This window comes from Vicugna pacos, chromosome 1 (genome assembly GCF_048564905.1).
Source record: "Vicugna pacos chromosome 1, VicPac4, whole genome shotgun sequence".
Classification (NCBI taxonomy): domain Eukaryota; kingdom Metazoa; phylum Chordata; class Mammalia; order Artiodactyla; family Camelidae; genus Vicugna; species Vicugna pacos.
This window is the reverse complement of record NC_132987.1, coordinates 119,037,882-119,063,564: the sequence shown is the minus strand read 5'-3', so window position 1 is coordinate 119,063,564 and position 25,683 is coordinate 119,037,882. Positions and strand designations below refer to the sequence as shown.

Genomic DNA, 25,683 nt, shown 5'->3' with positions numbered 1-25,683 from the left:
GGTGGTGGTATATTTATACAGTGGAATACTACTCAGCCATAAAAAATAATAAAATAATGCCATTTGCAGCAGCATGAATGGACCTGGAGATTGTCATTCTAAGTGAAGTAAGCCAGAAAGAGTGTCATTCTAAGTGAAGTAAGCCAGAAAGAGAAAGAAAAAAATACCGTATGATACCACTTATATGTGGAATCTTAAAAAAAAGACAAATGAACTTATTTATAAAACAGAAACAGACTCACAGACATAGAAAACAAACTTATGGTAACGGGGGTGGGGGTGGGAAGGGATAAATTGGGAGTTAAAGATTTTCAGATACTAATACATATAAAATAGATAAACAATAGGTTCATACTCTATAGCACGGGAACTGTATTCAGTATCTTGTAGTAACTAATGGTGAAAAAGAATAGGAAAAGAATATATGTATGCTCATGTATGACTGAAGCATTATGCTGTACACCAGAAATTGACACAACATTGTGAATTGACTATACTTCAATAAAAACACATATATACAAAAAAAAAAAAAAGATCCAGTAGAAGACATGCTTGTCACTGGACACTGTATATTACTGGAAGGCAGCTTGGCTGTATATATCATTAATCTTAAAATGCTTATATTCAGGACAGATTTTCAAAAGAAGAAATACACATTGGAAAAGATGTTCAACCTCATGTGTAATAAAATACAGGAAAAACTTTAGCTTCCCTGTGCTTAACCAATTTTATAATTTTTCTTTTAACATTTAAAGGGAAAAAATACCATGTTTTAACAATAGCAAAGGTTTTGGTTTGTTAACTGTTATTCAACTTGGTGATAGGGTACATGAAACAGCTCTAGGCTTTCAAGAGGGTCTCTTGGCAATTGGAATTGAAAGTGAAAATATTTAGACCTTTGAATCACTGATTTTACTTCTGGTAATTTAGGAAACAACCAGAAGTATGTAAAATTTATGAGCAGAGTAATCCTATATCGCTGTTTATAGAAACAAAAAATTAGAAGAAGTGCACATATCCCACAGTACTGATGAATCAAACCATGGTATATTCACACAGTTGGCTACTATGTAGAGCTCACAATGTAACTGAGGCTTTTACAGTATTTGTTAGGCACATACAGTGTATTGCTAAGATGTGAAATTGTCTGTGGTTATCGTAAGAATTTAAAGACATACAGTCAACCAAAATAAAGACATTAATATGTCAATGGTGATTATATGTAAAATAGTATTACAAGTGATTTTTATTCTTTATACTTTATGTTTTTGATATTTTCAGTAACTGTCAGAAGATGAAAAAACTAATTTTAACAAAGATAGCTGTTCTTAACACTCATTCAGCTTAATGGCTCTACTGCTATGAATTTGTCTTTAGATACATTCATATTTATGTCTGCTTCACTGTACACTGTACACCACACTGTGTACCTGAGGACACTTGATCCACATTTTTCAGATTTCTGTATAGTGAACTTGCCTACTCACTCTACGCTATTTTTAACACCAAAATCAATACTCAGGATGCTTTCTACTCACTTGCAGACATGCACAGAGTGGCAGAAAACTTGACTTTGCCCACCTAGCATGTTCCCAGCTGAGGTTGAACAAGGGGATACCTCTGAGCTCTCATGTTATAAATAAGTGTTCTTTTCTATAGTCTATTTAATACCACTTTTTTCACTTTTTTAAAGCTTTTTGTTGGTGATTTGCTGTTTAAAATTGCCCCTATGTGTGGTGCTGAAGTGCTGTATTGTGTTACTAAGCACAGGAAAGTGAGTTCTGTACTTCATGGGGAGACGACGTGTTAGATAAGCTTTGTTTAGGCTTGAGTTACAGTGCTGTGGCTGTCAGTTCAGTTTTAATGAATCAACAACATATATTAAGTGAGATGTCTTTACACAGTAACTCACATAAAATAAGATACTATATTAATTAGGTGACAGAAATGTTGTGACTGGAGGCCTGTAGCAACCTAACTGTATATTTCCTCCAGGAGCAGTGGTTAAGTATTCAGTAATTTACTGTTTCAGGTAACTTTATAGAATTATAAGAATGCTGCGAATAATGAAAATCAGCTGTACTTTTAGCACTTTGTTTGGTACATTATAACAATAACATTTGTGCAATGAATAAATGAATGAATGATTTCTCATACTCTTAGAATTAGGAAACATTACGGGGAAGGCTTATGATACATCCATTAATGAGTAAGATAGTCAGTTATAGTAGGAACTGTCTCCTGTTCTCTGTCTTATCCCTACTGCCTAGAATAGGTCACAGCACATAGTAGATCCTCAACAAATAACTTTTTGAAATGTATTAGGTAGAGATTTAATATCAAGGTTTGGAAGAATATTTAATAAACCAAATGCCTGTGTATTTTGACTTGCATAATACAAAATTGTATAATGAAAATGTGTCTCTAGGAAGAAAAGAAAGCCAGAAGGAAATTCAGATTGTTCACAGTGATTGTCTTTAGATATTGAGCTGATGGAAGATTTGTGCATTCCTTCTTACACTTTTGTTGTGTTTTTTCTGAAGTGAGTATATTCCTTATGCTAGAAACAGTATTAAATACCTGTCTCCAAAAAGATGTGAAGATTTAGCAGAAATGATTGTAATCAATGGTAAATTAAATCCCTCTTCTGGTTTGGAATTCTAAATTATGAATTGACTTAATTTGGCAATATGTGGAGAATTACAGTCTTAAGGAATTTCGTTATTTTAACAGTTATTCTTTTAAAAATATCTGTTAAAGGATCAAGAATTGGTCAAAATAGTTGGAATACGATATGAGGTTGGGCCCCCTACACTCTGTTGCCTCAAACTAGCATTTATAGATCCTGCAACTGGAAAACTTACGGACAAATCTTTCTCAATTAGGTATGTGTTACTCTTGTGTGTGTGGAATTTTTTATATTTCAGTTTTCCTTCTTGCTGGTTAGCACTCCCTTTCCACGTCAGCTGCAGGGTAAGCAGTGGAGCACTGTGAACAGCCTAAGGTATAAGCTGAAGTTCTGATGGGCCCACTAGAAGGAAGAATAGTGGTGTTGCAGCCGCAGTTAGGCACAAGCATGTGTATGCATTTTCCTTGCCACTTAGATGTGTAGAGAATTCTGGCCTGTAGAGGAATTTGCGTCTGCATTTGTTTTTGAGAAAACATTAGAGTAAATAATTGACTAAACCTGAGCTGCCCAGTATGGTAGCTGTTAGCCACGTGTGGCTGTTGAGCACGTGAACTATTACTGATTTGAACTGAGTGTGATCTTAGTGTGCACAGTGATTTGGAAGGCTTGGTATAAAGAAGCAGCATGCGAAACACCTCATTATTCTGTATGGCCTATGTGGTAAACCAACATTTAGATACACTGGGTTAAACGAAGCAAACTACTGAAACGAATTTCGCTGGTTCCTTTTTGCTTTAGTCAAAAATTAAACATTGCATATCTGGCTTCCACTGAATTTCTTTCTTTTCCCCCATTGAATTTCTTTTGGACATGGTTGGTCTAGACTACAACGTACTATGCGGGAAACTCAGTAATCCTTTATTTCTGTTTAGATATCATGATATGCCAGATGTTATTGACTTTCTTGTGTTACGTCAGTTTTATGATGAAGCAAGACAGAGGAACTGGCAGTCATGTAAGTCTGTCCTTCCTGAGTTTTATTTATACCGTGAGAAATTCTCTCTCGTTTCATTGACATATTTTTTTGGTTGTAGTGTTGCTTATTGTGGTGATGCAACCATATAAATTCTAGAAAGAAGTGTAAGTGATTGATAAGTGTATTTTGCTTAGGGCTTGGTATGTAGGGGACCTTTTGGAAGGATGATTTCTTACTCATTGACTAAAGGCTAGAGTAGACCTTTTATTTCCTTTCAGACCTGTCCATACAATATTACTGCTGTCTTTAACGTGAGACTGGTATAATTCACAGAATTACCCTGTGTTGCAAAACAATCAGAAGGCTGAAAAATAATTCAGTTTATAGTTTCCTACCTATTGTGTTTTTCCTATCTATTACGTTTTTCAGCCCCCACGGTGTGTACATTAGAAGCTCTCATTTTATTCTGCCAACATGCTCATTCAAAGAACATTTTTTTACCTTTAATTATCAACAAGTAAATGCTAGGGATTGATTCCCAACCACTCCTTGTAATCTGGTGGTTTTGTTTTATTTTTGAGGTTGTGAAATTACTGCACCAAAATCTCTTATACTAATTAATTTATTTTTGCTCCCCATAAAATCTTACTTATTCTCCTAAAGTTTGAGCAGTGATATTATAGGAAGCTTTTTTATATTTTTGCTGTATTGAGAACTTTTTACTCAGTTTATTCTATTCTTGACTAGCCAAAATATCTAGCCAAAATCGGTTTATTTGAAAAAAATCTTATCTTACTTTGATATCATATCAACCCAGACAGCTAAAATATGTGGGAGTTAACAAGTCATGTGACCAAGTCCCAAAGAACTGTGTAACATTTTTTTCCCTATTTATCTAATATTAGAAGGTGTTTTCAGCTGAGATGATATTTCTTCAGTGTAAGATGAGCAACTTTAAATTAAAAGAAGGCTTAAAATCATTTTCTTATTGATATCAAAGACTGGCTCTCTAAATAAACATGTTTTTATATTAGGCTTCTCAAAATGAAGTCACTGGATTTGTTATTATTACTGTAATACTTATGTAACAAATTCTATAATTGATGCTTGTTAAATTAGGTTATTTACGTTATAGAATTAGAAACTATGGTATTATATCAAAATTTTAGTATATACCTTCCATTGATTGATACTACCTCTGTAAAACTTTTCTTGAAGAAAGAATTGCTAATCTCTCAAAGAATTTCTAATGAGGATAAGTATTTTTTTTCATGGTGATTTGTTCTGAAATTACGGGATGGATGGGAAGAGAGACAGAGTTACTACAGCAGTCTGTGTTTCTGTTGTCATATATATAAGGCAAAGATCAGATACAGTTTATTTCTCTAGAAGTGCTAACAGTTACAGAATCCATTTAGAAATGTGTATGTGTGATCTAAAATCACTGACGTCAGCTGAAGCATTCTTCCAGCTCCTTTGGTTTGTATAGGTCCTCTCCTGAGGTCTGCTTGCCTGCTTTGATATCATGCTGAGATAATGGGAATATGTGGATTGTTAATTCTTTTAAATAATAAATATGTAGGCATTGTCAGGGGTACATTTAGACCTGATTTTTCTTGTGAGATCTTGAGAATTAGAGCACTGTTTACTGTGGAGATACTTACATAGCAGCAACTTTAGAATAATCATGGATTAACTTCTAATCATACTTCTATAATTTTATTTTATTCAGGAAATGTTACATATTTCATAAGTATATTTAATACACTTAGTAAATAAGTATTTACTGATAGTATACATTGTTGTAAAAGATTTTTGAGTTTTGTTTAATTTTGTTCTTTGTAATAGAACTAATTTTGCAGTGGGTATTTGGATCCACTAAATAATGGAACCTAGTTATAAATGACTTTTAAAAATTACTCGGTTCTATACCTTCAGTAAATTGCTGAGTGTAATACTCTGTCTTTTTCACATGTATTTTATTACTGAAGAATGCAATGGGGAAGGGTGGCTAATTTTAAGATAAAAATATTATTTGATTTGTTTTATCTGTATCAAATAGTATTTTGTAAATTAAAAATGTTAGTGTTAACAAATTGATGTCTCAGACTTGGTCATCTCTTTTACAGGTGACAGGTTCCGTTCTATCATTGATGACGCTTGGTGGTTTGGAACAGTGCTAAGTCAAGAGCCGTATCAGCCACAATACCCTGACAGTCATTTCCAGTGTTACATTGTTAGGTCTGTATGCAGATGAAAACCAGTCATCCATCTACAAACATTTATTCACTGCACAGGTTGTGGTATGAAAAACTAACGTGTTCTAGGTTAAGTCATTAAGTCATATTGGCCTCACCTTTGTAGTGTTTCTCTTGCATCCTCTGTTCACTAGTGCCCGCCTTGGTACCAGTTCTGCTTACCTCCATGGGACCTTTCTTGTAGCCTCCTCTTATATTTCCTCAACCCAATATTGCAGGATCATTGTTCAGAAACACGTAATACGTCATTTCCCTTGTTCAAAAAAATTTTTGCCGCCTCTGTATTGGTTGTGGAAATGAAGCCCACAATCTGAAGAGTGGCATTTAAGATCTTCACACTCTTCCTTCATGCACCCTGAGTGCACTCCACACAGGGCTTCTGGTTTTGTCCTTGAACCCAGCATACGTTTTTATACTTCTTTTTTACAATATATTCTTTAAAAAAAACTTATTTGAACTTTCATTGCTACAATAAGGTTAATTTTTGTATTTTCTATCTTTCTGTTTACTCTTGTAGTGGGTACCTAGTTATTAGCCACAAGCTGTCTTTATAAAAGACTAACCAGACTTACTTGGTTTTAACAGGTGGGACAATACAGAAATTGAAAAACTTAGCCCATGGGACATGGAACCAATACCTGATAATGGTATGTAATCCTTTAATAATGAAAATATTTTACCTCTGTGTTTTCAGTTTTTTATCTTAATGTACGTAGAGTATATTTGTGTTCTTTGAGAAATGTTTTCAAATTACTCTGGTAACTGAGCTTTGCTAGCTAATAGAAATCAACAGAATTATGTGTATCTGGCTCATTAATTCTTACCCTGTTTCCAGCTTGATGCTGGCTGTATCCTAGTCGTCTGCTGTCATTTCTCACCTGCTTTAGTCTCTGCTTGACCTCCTTCATGTAGCCTCCATTTCATTTTCCTTGTCCTTGTTCTATTATCCTTGTTCTTTCTTCCAAGAGAAGGTCTAACTTGGCTTCCATCTGTCTTCGGCATCACCTCAGCTTGCCTGTCTTACTGGGACTGCCTGTTCCTTTCCGATGGGAGGTACATGTCTCTTCCAAAGGCTGCGTCTTCTCCAGTGCTGCTGCCCCACCGCTTTGAGCTTCTCTTGGATCTGGTGTTTATACTTAGTTCATTCACTCAAACCATTTTAGTTTCCTCCTTCCTGTGTCCATTCAGATTTCAGTTTGTCTCTTGTACCTTAAAACATCTTTCATTTGACTTTATTTGAACATTTTAGCTACTAAATTATTTTACTCTCGTTACAGACCTGTTGAAGGGCTGCCCTCTATATTGTCTTACCTCCCACCTCTCCACTATCAAGATTTCTTTTATGCTAGTGTTGATTCAGCCTCAAAACATGCAGAAGCTTTTGTCTTTCCACCTCTACCATTTGTTGACACGGGAATGCTTTGCTTTGTGTCTTCTTCTGTGTCTGCCTTAGGGGTCAAGCCGTTTTCCTTTGTTTTATTCTCTGGTGTATTTCCATCAACTGTTGTTTTGCTTTACCTTAGAGATAAGGAATTTTTTAAAAAATTAAATAATTACACTTTTAAAAGTCATCAGTGACTCCTTCATTAAATTTTCGTTTGAGCTTATTAGCATCTTAACAAATAATACTTAGGAATCTGAAATGACGCTTTGCAATATATAAAGCATATATAGATAAATGAAAACCAACATTTCTTGAGGTCTTAACTCTGCTCCTAAGAGCTTCTTTTTTTGATGGGGGAGGTAGCTAGGTTTATTTACTTTTTAATTTATTTTTTAGGGGGAGGTCCTGGGGATTGAACCCAGGACCTTGTGCATACTAAGCATGTGCTCTACCACTTGAGCTATACCCTCCCCCCTTAAGAACTTCTTACGTATTAGTTCACTTATTCTGCCCTGCAGTGATGCTCTATTATTAATTTTACAGGTGAAGGAACTAAGGCTCAGAGTTTTTAGTAACTTATCTAAGTCACACACTTCTAGAAAGGATAGGACTTTGGTTTCTAGCCTGAACCATCTGCACCAACCAGTGCCTTTAACTACTATTTATAGCTGCTTTTTTATAAGTGATACCAAATCAATAAAAGCACTTACATAAAGAGATTTTACATATTAATGAGGCCGATAAAACCTTTACAAAGATTGTCAGAAGATATGAGCAGGCAAAAAAATTAATTTGGAGGCATATGAAGAAAAGCTCAGTTGCATTATCAGCCTTGGAAATGTACATTAAAATCGTAATAAATAGCATTTATTATTGTTGCGTTAATATGTTTTCTTCCAGTCCTGTTGACGTTTTTACTTACAATTTTCAAGAAAATATTCTCTGAGTATTTACATTACCTCTTGTTCTTTTTAAAATGTACACTCTCTTCCATTATCAGTCTTTTTGCACTTTTTAAACATTTCATTTTGAAATAACTGCAGACTTACGAATATTTCAAAAAGAGTACAGAGTTTCTGAACACTTGGGTTTTCTGAATTGTAACATCTTACATAAGTACAGTGCATTTATCAGAATCAGAAAAATACTGTTGATACAGTTCTAATCTGTAGATCTTACTCAAATTTTGACTGTGGTCCTCATGTTCTTTGACACACTGGATTTCATTGCATGTCTTCTTAATCTCCCTTAGACTGAGATCCGTAAGTCTTTCCATTATCTTTCATGACTGGGGTACTTTGAAGAGCACTGGCCACTTACTTTGTAGAATTTCCCTTGATTTAGGTTTGTCTGATGGTGCCTCATGATTAAATTCAGAGTTTGCATATTTGGCAGAAGTGTCAGAGAAGAGATGTTGTGGTCTTCTCAGTGCATCACATCGGGAGGCACATGATCACAGCTTGTCCTATTACTGGGCATGTTAACTTAGTCATTTGATTCAGGTGGTGCCTGCTGGGTTTCTCTACTGTAAAATAACTACTTTTCCCATTGATTAATGTTTTATTTATGAACTTTTGACAATTGAAATATAGGTGTATATTTGTTCTTTGGTTTTGATTTTTTTCTTTTTTGTTCTTTGTTGATGGAATCATAGTTGATCCACCTGAAGAATTAGGAGCTAGTATTTCTGTCACTTCAGATGAGCTAGAGAAATTGCTCTACAAACCCCAAGATGGTGAATGGGGTCAGAAATCAAGAGATGAAGAATGTGAACGAATTATTAGTGGTATAGATCAACTTTTGAATCTTGGTAAGTTTTTTCATGTACAAGTTTTCCACAGAAGTATTTTAAAATAGTAGCATAATTGTGGCTGTGTTCTTTATTACAATTTCTATTTGTTATTTTTTGGTTAAGCCTGCAGTGTTAAATGTAGCTCTATTTTATGAATGATTTGCAGAGAAATATCACTTAGAGGTAATGAACTTATTTAATAAAAATTCTTCCTGCCATTGCAGACATAGCAGCAGCTTTTGCAGGTCCAGTTGATCTGTGTACGTATCCCAAGTACTGTACTGTAGTGGCCTATCCAACTGATCTGTACACAATTCGAATGAGACTTGTTAATCGATTTTACAGGTTAGTAGAAACTTACTTTTAAAATAGCTTGAATATTTGGCCATACCAACTAGAGTTAACAGAGGTAGTGATGGAGTTGGGGCTGAGTACATTTTTTTCTGTTTCATTCTCTTCTATCATTAGAGTCATGTCTTGGTTCTGTGTGTAAGACATTGTGTTAGATGCCTGTGGGTAGGTACAGATAGAACCTGGATAAGAAAAAATGCCTGTTTCATTCATCAGTTTCAGTAATCTATTTTTCTTACAAAAGCCTCTCCATTTAAATATAAAGTTTAGTTAATTGGATTTTCGGGCCTTTGAAAGATTAATTCCCCATAGTCATCAAGTTTTTTATCTCTGGCATCTAGAGCATTGATAATTATAAAATTTCCCATTGTCAATGATTTTTTTTAAAGCAGTTTGTGGTAGTTTATGCTTTATGATTCAATTACTTTGAGAAATTATCTTCATAATAAACTGACTTCTTGAGTTCCCATTTGTTGGTGTTAGTTTATCTCTGTAGTCACACGTGGGAACGTGCCCTTGGTCAGAAACCGCTTTGCTAGTTTACAGTGCGACGGAATCTCTTAGGATTGATGGTAATTAACACATTTTCTTCATTGAGTCCCCACAGCTTCCAACATGCTGACAGGCAATGTGAAAAGGGAGGTTGCTCTTCCGGTTTTCTGGATGTAATTAAGTGATTTGTTAAGACTTTTGGTCCTTACTCCTTGCAGCTCAGCTTCCAGCATCAGTGCTGATGGCTGGGTCAAGTTGACAGCATTAAAGGTTATTCATTATGACTTTGCACTTATGGTTTATTCGATACATCATGCTGGCTTAACATGCTGGATTTCTTTTTTCACTTGATTTCTCTCTTTTCATCTTTAAAGCCCTAAATTGCCTACTTTTTACTTTGAAGGAGGCTATCTGCTTTAGTGTGGGAAGTCAGATATATAGAACATAATGCTAGAACATTTAATGAACCTGAGAGTGTAATTGCAAGATCAGCTAAGAAGATAACTGACCAGCTTTTAAAATTTATCAAGTAAGTGATCTCAAGTTATAGACATTTGCAGCAAAGTGACTTTACATGTTGTGTTCTTGCAACTAGTCGGTTCTTAATTTTTGCTTTCTGAATTATACCCTTTGAATGTGTTCGTTAAATAACATTTCTTCTTTTGTGATTGTAATTTCAGCAAAGAATGAGAAATAGAACAATCCAATTTTGTTTAATTTTGAAATAATTTTATTCTACAGAGAGTTGCCTTATGTATATACTCTTCACCCGATTTTTCCCTGTGTTAACATTTTATGCAACTTTGGTGTCCATATGAAATGTTAAAAAATTACTTTTGGTACAGTGCTATTGACTAAAGTTTAGAATTTGTTTAGATTTCATCCGTTTTTTACATCAGTCTTTTTTCTGTTTCAGGATCCAATCCAGAATCCTCATTGCATTCACTGTTTTCTCAGTCACCTTTAATTTGTTGTCTAGTCTTTTCCTTTCTTTCATCACCTCATCATTTTTTATGAGTGTTGGACACATTTTGTAGAGTTTACTTAATTTGTGATTGTCTGGTATTTTCTCATGATTAGATTGAGTTTTAACTTGATGTGGCTTTTGTCCTGTGAAAGTGTATATGTGTGACTATTTCACACACTTTCTTGCATTTGGAAATCAATTTGGAACAATAGTAGGATGAAAACTCACCTGTAAATTGAGATCCAGGCTTAACCTGATCTGTTCTAGTGAACATTCTGAGTGACTCTGGGCACATTATTCAGCCTCTTTCCTTTTAAATGAATGATTTTGACTTGTGACCTTACATGCCTTTTCCCCATAGTTATAAAAATTCTTTGAAAGAATTATATACTGGAGAAGATAATTTATGAACTGTGGCATCATTTTCAACATCTAGCTACAAACTGGGGAATAACTGATTCCATTCTGTTCCACTTCACTAGATTGAATCTGTCCTATGTCTAGAGGACTCTGACTTATTGCCTCTTCCCCAAAACTTTCTTCTTTCCTGTTTTAGGAAGACCGCATACCCATTTTCATCTCCTGTTTTAGCATTCTTTCTCTGCTGGGTTTACAGTGAGGTTAAGATATAATTTACTTTAGTTTCTACTTTCTTTTTCGCTTCTAATCTCTTACATCGCAAATTAACCATTTTCCTGGTACTCAACTGTACAAATATTATCAGTGATGATAACTTAGAAAAACTCATCTGTGTATTCTTCCAATTGAGGCCATACATGTGTTATTTCTACCAGCTTAATTTCCATACACACTTAATTGAAAAAAAATTACTTTTAGTACTCTAATTGGTTGTTTCCATAGATGATAGGGTAAAAACCTGATATTCTTCTGATTGAAATTAGATGTACATAGTTGGGGAACTGTTTGTATCTTACCCTGTGATTTGAGTATTTGGAAACAGTAACCATATTTGCATACCATTAAAGTAAAAAATTGTCTTTTAGGAATCAAGACTGTACCAATATCTCAGAACTTTCCAATACTTCAGAAAATGATGAGCAAAATGCCGAGGATTTGGTACGAAGTTTGTCAATTTTATGATTTTTGTTAATTTCAAATGATAACAAAAAGAATGAAGAGTGAAGTAGAAAATGTTGGTTATCTTTATCAGTTCTTGCTATATTCCAGTGAACTATGAAAATAGGGCACTTGATAAAAAATACATTTTTTAAATTATCTAGATGGTCAGTGAAGTAATAGCCAATAATTGATATCAGATGAATTATGTCTGAGTAAATAAACTAGGTGTAGAATATGTTCTCTATCCAAATTTTAGCTAGAGGGAGATAAGAAGTACCTTGAAAATATTTTTGGTAAAATCAGTATCTAATTTAATTGTAATTAAAAATTAATGACTTTTACCATGGTCTAAGTACCCTAAGTCCTTCACTCAAGATGGTATTAAAGTGTAAGTAATGGCAGGTATCAATGGTGGTGTATAATTTCACTTCGTACAAAATCAGGTTATTGCATGGAGTTGTAGGAAGGATATTCTCTAAAAACAGTGTACTGTCAGTTTCTACACAAACTTATTGTAGTTCACTGATTTTCATGCTAATTTACATTAGAATAAAATATGCTAATATGTGATTTAAGGAATAAGAAAATGTCTACAGCACAAAATCCAGGAAACTGTGAGAAACTATGTTTCTGAGTTTTATGGATAGATGAAAAACACAGATTTAAAGTTCCTTGTGCATGTCTTGAAATTACACGTATATTTTGGAATTAGTGCATGTTCTCAGGGGATGTAAAAGAACTGTTAAGAATAAGAATACAGGTTGATTCGTTGGAGTATGAGTGCCACGAATATCATCTGGTAGTCTGGCTTTTGAGATTTTGTTAGCAAGTTACAACCTTCATAAGACCTGATGTCTTTGATATGCTTTTTATAAAGATTATTGCACATCTAATGAAAATATTAACACTTAAGTTGCTCTGATTTTTATTCCTAGGATGATAGTGATCTTCCTAAAACATCTTCTGGAAGAAGGAGAGTAAGTTAATCTGTGTGACTAACCTTTGTTGGTTGTTTATTCTGTGTTTTGAAATCAATGTAAGATTTTACATACTGTCTTTGGGAAGTTATGTTGATACTGATATTGAATATTTTATAAAAGAAATGGGAGAAATCACTGAAAGGTGGATTTCTAGGTAAGGTTTAATGGAAGAGTTGAGATTTGAATAATGTCCTCAGAATGAAATAGGTTAAGAAGAAGACATTCAAAACGTAGGTGTTATTATGATCTAAGCCAGAAAAGTAGGGAAGTGTGGCCTGACTGGTGTAGGGTTTGAGTTTCAGAGTAAGCAAAGTAGTTTTGTGTCTGACTTTTATGTTGGGAGCAGATTATGGTGATATTGAAAACCAAGGATTTCATTTAAATTTATAGTAGAGAGTCAGTTCTGTAGCCAAAATAGATAAATAGGTTTTGAGGGATAAGAGGATGGATATTGAATGTATTAATGTTAGGAGTTCATGGTAAGAATCTAGGAGTAAAAGATGGAAGTAGTGTTTCCATAGTGGGAATAGTGTTTGCTTGGAATGGAGAGGAAGGGAGGAAGATGAGACCTTTTAATGGGAAAATTAACGAGGATTTGGTGACTGAACCTTTTTAAAAACTGATTTGTTGGGGGTTGGGGTTAAGGAGAAAGAAGTGAGAATAAATTTTGAGTATTGAGTAGTTAGAATTGTGTCACCAGCAGCTCTTGAAGTTCTAATGTAATCTATTAATTAAAAAATAAAGGTTATTAATTTGAAAATGCTTAAAATGTTAACTTATTTTAAATTTCATCAAATGCTGCTTAAATTTAAGCTTTTAATCACAGCAGTTTTCATATTATGCTGCCTCAAATAACATTGAAAAGTTAGACTTGAATTGTCTTGTGATTGTCATTTTCACATAATTTCATTTTTAAACAGACTTTTAAGTATTTAGTATCTGTTTAGTATTTGTTTGCTATGATTGCTGTATCAAATTATAAATCCTAGTGGCTTAAGCAATAAAAATATTATCTTGTAGTTCTGTAGATTAGAAGTTTGACCTGGGTCTCACTGGGCTAGAATCAAGGTGTCAGCATAGCTGTGTTCCTTTCTGGAAACTCTAGGGTAGAATTTGTTTCCTTGCATTTTCCCACTTCTGGAACCTCATGGCCCCAATCTTCATCTCCAGGTCAGTAGCACAGCATCTTCCAGTCTGACTCTGACCCTTCTGCCTCCCTCACATAAGGACCCTTGTGATTCCATTGGGCCCACCCTGATACTCCGAACTGTGTCCCCATCTCAAAATCCACTCCTTTAGTCTTACCTGCCGAGTCCCTTTTGCCATAGTCACAGGTTCTTAGACTAAGATGTAGACATATTCGGGACCATTATTCTGCCTACCGCATTGTCCAGTGTGATACTTCATGTTCTGTGAAAACATTTTCTAAGCTTCGGAGATAAGTGGTGGAATGAAAATGTTTTTAGAGTAGCAGATATGACACTATCGGGTTTTTACAAAAAAGTGGATTTTCCCCCAAGCAGATAAAAATTCACATAATGACATATTTTGACATAATGTGGAAGACAACAGCTCAGTTGTCACCATACTAAACCATACCATAGTGTGAATGTTCCAAGACTGAAAAAACTTTTAATATTGTGCATGTATTTTTAGGTTCGTGATTGGAAAAAAAGGAGCATGAAAGCAACCAATTATGTTGAAAACAACTGGAAGAAGCAGTGTAAGGAGCTAGTGAACTTAATTTTTCAATGTGAAGATTCTGAACCATTTAGACAACCTGTTGATTTGGTTGAATATCCAGTAAGTTGTCATTGTTTGAATGTTTGGGGCTTTTCCTGTTGGTGTAGGGGAGACTGGGATAGAGGTGTTTAAATTAAAGAGTAAAATTTCTAGGCTTCATGTTAGCTCTGTCTCCTACCGCTAAATCAGTCATGAAAGGGTTGTTTTACACAGTTGTCTTGAATTTGTAGACCTCCTTGTAACTTGGATTAAGATTTAACATTAGTAACCAATGTTACATAATAACTGGAAGATTATCTACATGATTACCTACTGTCTAAGTAGACCCAGCCCCAGGAAAACTATACACTGAATAAAAGTGTCTGTCTTCAGTTTCCAATGGGGAGATGGAAAATGACCTTTTGAAAAAAGAGTCAGATTATAAACCACAAATTTACTGTAGGAAGCTTAGAAATTATAGAAGAGTATAAAGAAGGAAACAAAAACTGTTCCATATCCTGCTACCAAGTATATAATTTTAGTATATTTCTTATCTTGCCTATATATTTGGGCCTCTTTTAAAAAATTATTGATAATTCTTAAGATCCCCTAAAAGCAAAAATTGAATCTTTGAACTTACTGTTGTTTTTAAAACCTAGGATTACCGAGATATTATAGATACTCCAATGGATTTTGGAACAGTAAGGGAAACTTTAGAAGCCGGAAATTATGACAGTCCTTTGGAATTTTGCAAAGACATCCGGTTGATATTTAGCAACGCGAAAGCATATACACCAAACAAAAGATCAAAGGTAATTTTAAAAGTGGTTTATTTTTTTCAAAAAGTATGTGTAATCTGTGTAGATGATAATTTTCTATTGATTGGTTGTGGTTGGAATATTAAAGATAAGTGAGTAGAGTGAGACCAGTAGTAAGAATGGAGCTTTTCCACTGCCCAGGTGTCTGTTACTGTTTCCTTATAACGTTTGTCTTTCTGAAGTTTTACGAACAGAAGAGAATTGGTGGGAGTGAGGACACCAGTGAAGAATGAGCAGATTTGTATTTGATGTGTAGAATGAGAAAAACCTGGTTTCTTACATATGAGAGTACTGAAAAGTGGATTGGTAACTTTTTGATAGAGACTGGAAGACTATTAAAAGTGGAGGTGGGACTACTGATGGTGTACTAATATTTTGGATCTGAAGCAGAAACACATGAGTGATCTGATTACTTAATACAAGTAGAGAGGACATTCATAAATTTTTATTAAAATGTTTTATGTTGGATAATTTTTCAAAACTTGTTGAAGCATAATAAATACACAGAAGTGTGCACATACTCTCAGTGAATGTTCACAAACCCTTTTAGCCAGTGTGCTGGGTAATTTAACTAAACAACAATAATTTGAGAGTAAGATTTTAAAATAAAATACTTGTTTGATTATAGCACATTCTCTGTCATCAGTGATTATCACTGCTGATTAACCATTTTGTCTTAATTTCACTTTTCCCTCATTACTTATTGTCAGACTCCTGCATTGTTAATACTTCTCTTAACCTGAGAACCTTTCATTGCATTCAATATCCAAATTGCTTACTGGATCACCTTAACATTCAAGTCTAATGTTTTTCCAGGCTTGTGTTATTGTCAGTGTTCACCATTTGTGAGACTTTGTTTCGAGAGAAAATAAATTTCATTCATGTCTTTTTTCCGTTTTGTTTAAGTAAAATACATGTTTGAGGATACATCATATAACTCTCCCATTTAAAAGTACAATTTAATGGATTTTGGTGTATTACCAGTTTTTTCAAAATTGTTACAAATATAAAACACAAAATTTAACCATTTTAACCATCTTTAAGTATACAATTCAGTGGCATTAATTACATTCACAATGTTGTTTGACCATAACTGCTATGGATTTCCAAAAGTCTTTTTTTGTCACCCCAAACAGAAACTCTGTAACTAGTAAGTAAGCAATAATTCCACATTCTCCCCTTCCCTCAGCCCTTGATAACATCTAATTTACTATTTCTGTGAATTTACCTATTCTAGATATTTCGCAGAAGTTGAATCATACGATATTTGTCATTTGTGTCTGGCTTATTTCACTTAGCATAATGTCCTAAAGGTTCATGCCTGTTATTGTATGTATCAGAACTTTATTCCTTTTTATGGCTGAATAATATTCCACTGTATAAGTATATGACATTTTGTTCCTTCATTTGTTGATGGACACTTAAATTGTTGTCTGCTTTCTGGCTGTTGTGATTAGTGCTGCACTGAATATGGGAATACAAGTATCTGTAAGAATTTTTGCCCTCAGTTTTCTTAGGTGTGTATCTAAGAGTGGAATTTCTGGTTCTTAGGGTAGTTCTGTGTTTAACATCTTCAGGGACCACTAAATTGTATTCCATAATGACCACCAGTTTACATTCCCACCAGCAATGTGTGAGGATTCCAGTTTCTCCACATCCTTGACCAAGTTTGTTATTTTCTGTGTTTTTTCAAAAAGTTGTAGCCATTGTAGTGAATGTGAAGTATTAATCTCATTGTGGTTTTGATGGGCATTTAAGTTATGACTTACTGAAAATTGTGCCTGGAATTTATTTTAATCAGGTATGGTAAGACATGCAGATAGGAATTGTCATGAAGAAGTTTACATTCACAGATTCCTAGAAACAGAAGTATGATTCAGCATTTGGGCCACATGGTGATGGAACAAGGCAAAGGGGAGTAGTAGGCAAAGGGGAGGAGGGGAAGAGCTTGGCTCAGAGCCTATGCTGGGGTGTTTGCAGGAAGGCAAGGCAGGGCTGAGTAAACAGTCTAGGATTGGCCAGTTTGAATGACTGGAGCCTTGGCCTATAGGGGTGGTCTTTAGATGTCTGAATCCTGGCCCTGGGCTGATTTAGGGTAGGGGGAGTATTGGCGTGGTTTGTGAGAGTTTGATGAAGAAGGTAGTTAGGGATGTGAGCTCTGGACTGATTGTTTTGTTTATCAGAGGTGATTGTTTTGTATATCAAAGGTACACTTGCGAAAGAGCCATTTGCTGTCTCTGGGAATTAGCCCTAGGAGGGGCAGTCTCACCAGAATCAAGGCTCCAAATGCCAGAACATCAAGAATACAGAAAATAGGGGGTGAGGGTATAGCTTAGTTGGCGGAATGCGTGCTGAGCACGTACAAGGTACATGGTTTGATTCCCAGTACCTCCATTTGGAAAAGCAAGAAAAAAGAAAAAAAGAAAAAAATACAGAAAATAAGAAAATTTAACCAATACACTAATGATGTTGAGTTTCTTTTTATGTGCTTATTGACCACTTGTGTGTCTTCTTTGGAGAAATGTCTATTCAAGTGCTTTGCCCAATATTTAATTGGATTTTTTGTCTTTATGTTGGTAAGTTGTAGGAATTTTAAAATAAATTCTCGATATTAAGTCCTTATTATATAAATGTTTTCCAGTTATTTTCTCATTCTATGGATTGTCTTTTTACTGGTTGATAATGTCCTTTGATGCACAAGTTTTTAATTTTGATGAAACCCAGTTGATCTCGCCCCCACCCCCCTTTGGTTTCTTGTGCTCTTGGTTTCCTGTTTAAGAATGTTGCCACTTAGAGTCACACAGCCTGTAAGATGCCCACCACTATTATGCAGCAATCTGAAAAATATGTATTAGAAGCTTAAGCGCCATTTGACTCATTAATTCTAATTTTAATAACTATTTTGTACAGACATAATATTAACTGTGGAACAGACTACTTGCACAAAAAATGTATTTTGAGTAATTTATAGAGGTGAATGTTTAGAAATAAAGTGTTCAGAATAGTTTAAAAAGGATCCATTGCCAAATCCAATGTTACAAAGATCTACTTCATATGTTTTTCTTAGAGTTTTATGGTTTAGTTCTTACATTTAAGCTGTTGAGCCATTTTGAGTTAATATTTGTATGTGGATGGTGAAAGGTAGAGGTCCAGCTCATTCTTCTTCTTGTGAAAGTCCAGTTTTCGCAGCACCATCTGTTGAGCTGGCCATTGATACATGGGTTTGTTTCTGAACTCACTGCTGTTCCTTTGGTTTGTACATAAGTGTGTCTGTCTGTCTGTATGTCTGTTTCTGTCTTTGTGTCAGTACTGTAATGTTTTGTGTACTGTAGCTTTCGTAGTAAGTTTTGAAATAAGTATGTATGAGTCCTACTTTATTCTTTTTCAGGATTGTTTTGGCAGTTCAGGGGATGCAATTCATTATGAATTTGAAAATTGACTTTTTCCATTTCTGTTTAAGAGCAGTTCACTGAATATTTGATAGGGATTACATTGAATGTGTAGATTGTTTTGGCCAATATGGACATCTTGACACTATTAAGTCTTTCTATCACTTAATGCCAGTTTTTCCATTTATTTTAGGTCTAATTTCTCCCAGCAGTGTTTTGTAATTTTCAGTGGGAAGTCTTACACCTCCTTGGTTAAGTTTATTCGCAGATGTGTTACTGTTTTAGATACTACTTGAAATGCAATTACTTTTTTTTTTTTTTGGCAGAGGGAAGGTAATTATGTTTATTTATTTATTTATTTGGTTTTTCAATGGAGGCACTGGGAAGCAATTACTTTCTTAATTTCCTTTTCTACTTGTTCATTGTTGGTGTATAGAAACAAAGCCGATTCTTGTATGTGGATCTCATCCCTTGTAATTTTGCTGAATTAATTTGTTAGCCCTAATAGCCTTCTTGTGGAATCTTTGTTTCTATATCTAGGATGCTTTCATCTGCAAATAGAGATGGTTTTACTAATGCCTTTCCAGTTTGAATTATTTTTAATTATCTTCCTGTTTAATTGCTCTGGCTAGAATTTAAAGTACAACGTTTAATAGCAGTGGTAAAAGCAGGCTTCCTTGTCTCATTCCTGATCCAAGGGGGAAAGTTTCATTCTTTACTGTCGTGTATGATGCTAACTGTGGGCTTTCTATACATGCCCTTTTTCACGTTGAGGAGCTGATAATTTTACCACCCATTTATGTTAAATAATGTTTATTTTTAGTTCAAATGTATTACTGAATTTTACATAAAAGCTGATGAGAAAAGATATATGAAAATAGTGATATTCAAGATTATCAGATTTCAAAGTTAGTATGATTGAGGGAGAAATTGTTAAAATTGGTAACTTACGTTAGAGTTCAGGTTTGAAGGAAAACAATATATATGCAAAATACTGGAAATAACATTAATCATTTCAAGATGAAGAGGGATTACAGATTTCACATATACTCAACTCATGTGTATGTACAGGTTTCCCCCTGTATTTGAAAGTAGAGCATTCGTCTAAAGTCTTTTGTAAGCTGAAACTGTGTAAGGTAAAGAAACAGTTAACTTTTGGACATATCTTGCTAACGGATGCACAGTATAGGTCAAGGTAAAGCTCAGATGCTCACAGACAAGTTCAAAACTGGTGACCCGATGCTGAGATGCTGAGTGTAGTTGCTGGGGGAAGGAGACTGGAATGCCACTCCTGCTGTTCAGGGTACACACTGCCTCTGTAATGGCTTGCTACGAACAAATGCAGAATGCTATTTCCATCTTTTTTTTCCCATAAAATTGAAAATCCTCTTTGAATTTCTTACAGTAGGTCTTTTGTAAAAGTGAAGTGTCATAAAGTGAACTTTCATAAAGTGGTTGATACCTGTGCATGTCTTTGTGTTGTGTATGTATGTTTTTATATATATGTATGAATATGGGAAATTCGTATGTTTCACATACTTTTTTAAGGGTTCTCTAGTGTTCGTCTCTCCACCATCCTCCACCATGCACCAAAGTGATTGATAATTAGCTTTTGAATATTATATTTTTATGCTTATTTTCAGGAATGATTGTGGATGAGTAAAGAGTACTTCTGGTAAATATATAGCTCTACCAAAAAGTTATTCATACTAGCACTTAACATCACATTGCTGTTCTTGTAAAGGTTTGATGTTATTGTAGAGGTTATTACAACACAGTCTTACATAATTAAAGTTATAGGGCATAATGTATTCTACTGGGTGAAAACTTTTGTTCTAATAATAATTCTTTTTTAGATCTAAGTGGCATCAAAGGCAGTCACATTTCAAGTAGAGACTGGTGCAGAAGTGCTTTTGTTCCCTTGCCCCAAGGAGACACTGCTCTTTTGCTGCCTGAATAGTAATCTAACTTTAGGAGGAAGCATTTTGGGGTTTGTACTTGTAAATGTGGGAAAAATCAATCGAGAATCATTGACATACAGACCCAAACACTAGATTCTAGAGGACTGATTGATTTAAAACTACTTTCTTTTCAGCCGAGAGGTGTATATTTGATACTTCTGTTTGTTGCAGTGTCCTTGAAGGGAAATAGATAAAATAACAGCTATTATCTATAACAGTGATACTATAGATTGAAAGTAGTAGCCTCAGTAATTACAATTTTATTTGAAAAAATATTTAAAAAGATATTTTGTAGTTCAAGTTTTGCTTTCATATCCTTGCAGATTTACAGTATGACATTGAGATTGTCTGCCTTATTCGAAGAAAAAATGAAGAAAATCTCCTCTGATTTTAAAATTGGTCAAAAATTCAATGAAAAACTTAGAAGAAGCCAGAGGTTCAAGAGACGGCAAAATTGTAACCGTGTCAATCAGGCTAACAAAAATATCAGGTGAATTGGTTTAATTCTAGGCTTTGTATGCAGTTTTTTTTTTTAATTTCAGGTTGTGATATTTCTTTGATTTTATTATGATAAAAATTCTTAATCATTTTAGAGTGCAGTATATTCAGAAAAGAACAGTCATTTCTCTGCATATAGAGCTATTGCATTGATTTGTAATTATGTAAATTTGTAAGCATTTAATGAAAAGCATTGATTTAAAAATCCTATTAAGGATTATTCAGTATATTTATCTTTTGCATAAGAAATTTTTTCATGCAGAGAATAAAATGATTACTATGTATGTCTGTCGAGCATTTGTGTAAGGGAAAACGTTGACTAGGTATAATGCACCCTCTTTATTGAGGATTGGTTGTAAAGAAGAAATACAAAATGCAGGATTTATTCTCTATCGGTAATTTAATTTTTATATTCTATCATCTTTGGACCATGTAGCTTACATTCATATAAAATTTATAGGTATTTTAAAGTGAAAAGTGAATTACTCAATCCTTAGGCTGTTTCCATGTACATTTCAAATGTGTGCTGCACCCTTGATGGGTTTCCTCATGGTGGTTCTTTGGAGGACACCATACATCCTAATTCAGAACTGTCTACTTCCGGTTAATGCTATTTAATTCCCACAGATATGAGAATTTCGTTCTAGTTTAGCTTCCTTCCCTTCCGTATTTATGATGTTACTGTCATACAGATTACATCTTTTTATGTTATGTTTTATGCAGTTGTCTTTTAAGTCAGTGAAGAATAAACAAATTATTTACACTGTTACTTATATTTACCTATGTACTTACCTTTCCCCAGGGTATTTATTTCTTTTTGTGGATTTGAGTTACCTCTGGTGTCATTTCTTTCCAACCTGAAGTCCTTTAATATTTCTTGTAAGACACATGTGCTATCAGTGAATTCCCTTTGTCTATCTGGGAATGTCTTAATTTCACTTTTATTATGTAAGACCAGTTTTGCTGGATATAGGATTCTTAGTTGGCTGTGTTTTTCTTTTAGCACTTTGAATATGTCATCTTCCTACTACTGACCTCCAGTGTTTCTGATGAGAAGTCAGGCGGCTGTTAATCTTACTGAGGTTTCTTCCCTTGTGCATATGGGATTCTCTCTTCCTGCTTTTTAGATTTTCTTTTGTCTTTATCTTGGAACTGACCATGATGTGTGTAGGTGTGGATTTGTTTGAGTTTATCCTTCTTGAAATTTGTCCAACTTTGTGGATGCGTAATGTGTTTCATCAGATTTGGGTAGTTTTTAGCCATTATTTCTTCAAATATTTTGTTCTGCTCTTTCCTTCTCCTTTGGGGCTCCCATTACACCTAAGTTTGTATGTTTAATAGTCTCCAAAAAGCCTTTGAGGCTTTCTTCATTTTTTTCCTTTATGTTCTTCAGACTGGATAAATTTTATTGACCTGCTCTCCAGTTCACTGATTCTTATTCAGCTCAGGTTTGCTGTTGGGCCCATTGTGTGAATATTTGTTTCAGTTATTATACTTTCCAGCTCCAGAATTTCTATTTGATTTTTTTTTTTTTTACAATTTCTATCTCTGTTGGTATTCTCTGTCATCATACTTTACTTTAATTTTATAAATATGATTTCCTTCAGTTCTTCAAACATTTAAAAAATAGTTGATTTAAATATCTAAATATCTTTAGTCCAACATCTGGATCCTCTCAAAGATAGTTTCTGTTAACTGCACTTTCCGCTGTATATGGGCAGACTTCCCTGTTTCTTTGTCTCATAATTTTTTATTGAAAACTGGACCTGTTTAATAACAGTGTGGCAGCTCTGAAAATAATATCTCTGTCAGGTTTTGTTGTTGCTGTTTGCTGTTAATGTATTAGAGCAATTCTGGATTCTGATCCTTCTCCCTCAGTGATGGTGGTGGTTGCCAGTTTGTTCAGTGAGTTGCCTGGACCGGTTCGGTAGTTTGTCTTTCCTGCAGTTTTTAGCCACTGAAGTCTCAGCTGGTTTGAAAACCTTTTTCTTTTTCTCTCTTTCTTTTTCTTTTTTCTCTATTTTTCTTTCTTTTCTTTTCTTTTCTTTTCTTTTCTTTTCTTTTCTTTTCTTTTCTTTTCTTTTCTTCTCTTTTTCTCTTTTTCTCTTTTCTTTTCTTTTCTTTTCCCTCCCTTCCTCCCTTCCTCCCTTCCTTCCTTTTTATCCCTCATCTTTGATCATGTCTTCCTGGATGTCTTCCCTGGCTCAGCATAGCACAGTAGTCCCAAATTTGTCCTTAAACACTGTTGGGCTTCCACACTTTTTGGAAGGGGTCTGTGTGTGAAGTGGGGCAAACCTCACTTTCTGCTTACATTTTACCAGATATGAGAGTCTCAAGGTCAGCCAAGGATGAGTAGATAACTGAGCTCTCTCCAGTTTTCCTTGAATATATGTGGAACTTTCCACATCCCCAGGAAGATATTGGAGCTTTTCAAAGACTCCTATGATTGTCTCAGTCCCTAGATTTCTCCTTTAAATTTCTGGCTGAGCTCTTTCTTGCTCCAGCCAGTATCACAGCCTGAGGCAGTGATGCTGTTGGCCTTCCTGGATTGCAGGAATTTTTTGTGTTCTTAGGCATGCAGCTTTTCTGTGGAGCTCCTAGATCAGGCCAGCTTCTCAAGGCTGTTATGCCACAGAATTGGGGTGTGTGTGACTGGGAGTATCACCAAGCTAAAATGCCAGAGACCTTACTGTTTTTACTTAGATACAGAAGTTTTTCTTGAATCAGCATTTTTTTAATTTGTTATATGCCTCTGATTACTTTCTAGGGTTCTGAAATGGTTGTTGTGGAATATTTTGCCAGTTTTACTTTTGCTTTTTGGGTGAGAGAATTTGTTGAAGTTCGAGTACATCCCCTGCCCCCAGTGTTTAGGATAGCAGGGCCTCATTGACACAGATAAACATACCTATTAAGTAAGTGCCTTAGTCCTGTTCAGCTGCTTTGCAGCCTGTAATTCATGTACATACATTACAGAATTTTGTGGGAGTCCTAATTTCAGAATTACAGAAAAGTTGATGAATAATTCAGAGAACTCTGTTACAGTCTACCTGGATTCATCAGCTGCTAACATTATGTTACATTTACTTGATTGTTGCTTTATCATTCTGCTATTTTTCTTTACCTTTTAAAACATTCAGGAGAATATTTCCAATGTCATGCCCCTTTCACTCCTAAGTACTTAGTATGGATTTACTAAGAACAAGGTTCCAACTACAACTTGTGTTTCTACGTTGAGACACCAAAATGGCTGTTTTCCCCCCAATTTAGATCCAGTTTTTTGTTTTAACTTTTTTTTTATTGAGTTTTAGTCATTTTACAGTGTTGTGTCAAATTCCAGTGGAGAGCACAATTTTTCAGTTACACATGAACATATTCATTGTTGCATTTTTTTTTGCTGTGATCTACCACAAGATCTTGTATATATTTCCCTGTGCTATACAGTATAATCTTGTTTATCTATTCTGCATATGCCTGTCAGTATCTACAAATTTTGAACTCCCGGTCTGTCTCTTCCCACCCACTGTCCCCTTGGCGACCACAAGTTTGTATTCTATGTCTATGAGTCCATTTCTATTCTGTATTTCTGTTATTTTTTTCTTTTTTTAAAGATTCCACATATGAATGATCTCATATGGTATTTTTCTTTCTCCTTCTGGCTTACTTCACTTAGAATGACATTCTCCAGGGACATCGATGTTGCTGCAAATGGTGTTATGTTGTCTTTTTAATGGCTAAATAGTATTCCATTGTATAAATATGCCACCTCTTCTTTATCCAGTCATCTGTTGATGGACATTTACGCTGTTTCCATGTCTTGGCTATTGCAAATAGTGCTGCTATGAACATTGGGGTGCAGGTGTTATTTTGAAGTAGGGTTCCTTCTGGATATATGCCCAGGAGTGGGATTCCTGGGTCACATGGTAAGTCTATTCCTAGTCTTTTGAGGAATCTCCATACTGTTTTCCACAGTGGCTGCTCCAAACTGCATTCCCATCAGCGGTGTAGGAGGGTTCCCTTTTCTCCACAGCCTCTCCAGCATTTGTCATTTGTGGACTTTTGAATGATGGCCATACCTCATTGTAGTTTTGATTTACATTTCTCTGATAATTAGTGATATTGAGCATTTTTTCATGCGCCTTTTGATCATTTGTATTTATTCCTTGGAGAATTGCTTGTTTTAAGTCTTCTGCCCATTTTTAGATTGGGTTGCTTGTTTTTTTCTTATGTCATAGATCCAGTTTAAGATCATGCATTGCATTTAGTTGCAATGTCTCTTTAGTCCTTTTTAATCTAGAGTTTTGAAGCTCTGTCTTCTTGATTGATGTTTTTGAAGAGTATGGGTCATTTATAAAGTGACTCAATTTGAGTTGTGTGTTGTTACCTGAG

At 34.7% G+C, this 25,683-nt stretch overlaps 1 protein-coding gene across 3 annotated transcripts in view; it reads left to right on the top strand.

Moving 5' to 3' along the window:
• Positions 1-25,683, top strand: part of BRWD1 (bromodomain and WD repeat domain containing 1) — a 107,246-nt gene that overhangs the window by 61,526 nt on the left and 20,037 nt on the right. For 2 of the 3 annotated variants that reach the window (XM_031685080.2, XM_072969314.1), the window contains exons 26-37: positions 2,761-2,885; positions 3,562-3,644; positions 5,735-5,846; positions 6,449-6,510; positions 8,902-9,057; positions 9,264-9,384; positions 10,286-10,411; positions 11,854-11,926; positions 12,865-12,906; positions 14,566-14,712; positions 15,291-15,443; positions 21,123-21,289. In XM_031685080.2, the coding sequence (XP_031540940.2) occupies positions 2,761-2,885; positions 3,562-3,644; positions 5,735-5,846; positions 6,449-6,510; positions 8,902-9,057; positions 9,264-9,384; positions 10,286-10,411; positions 11,854-11,926; positions 12,865-12,906; positions 14,566-14,712; positions 15,291-15,443; positions 21,123-21,289 (1,367 nt within the window). The remainder of the gene's footprint in view (positions 1-2,760; positions 2,886-3,561; positions 3,645-5,734; positions 5,847-6,448; positions 6,511-8,901; positions 9,058-9,263; positions 9,385-10,285; positions 10,412-11,853; positions 11,927-12,864; positions 12,907-14,565; positions 14,713-15,290; positions 15,444-21,122; positions 21,290-25,683) is intronic. The other variant, XM_072969321.1, reaches the window with a different exon arrangement.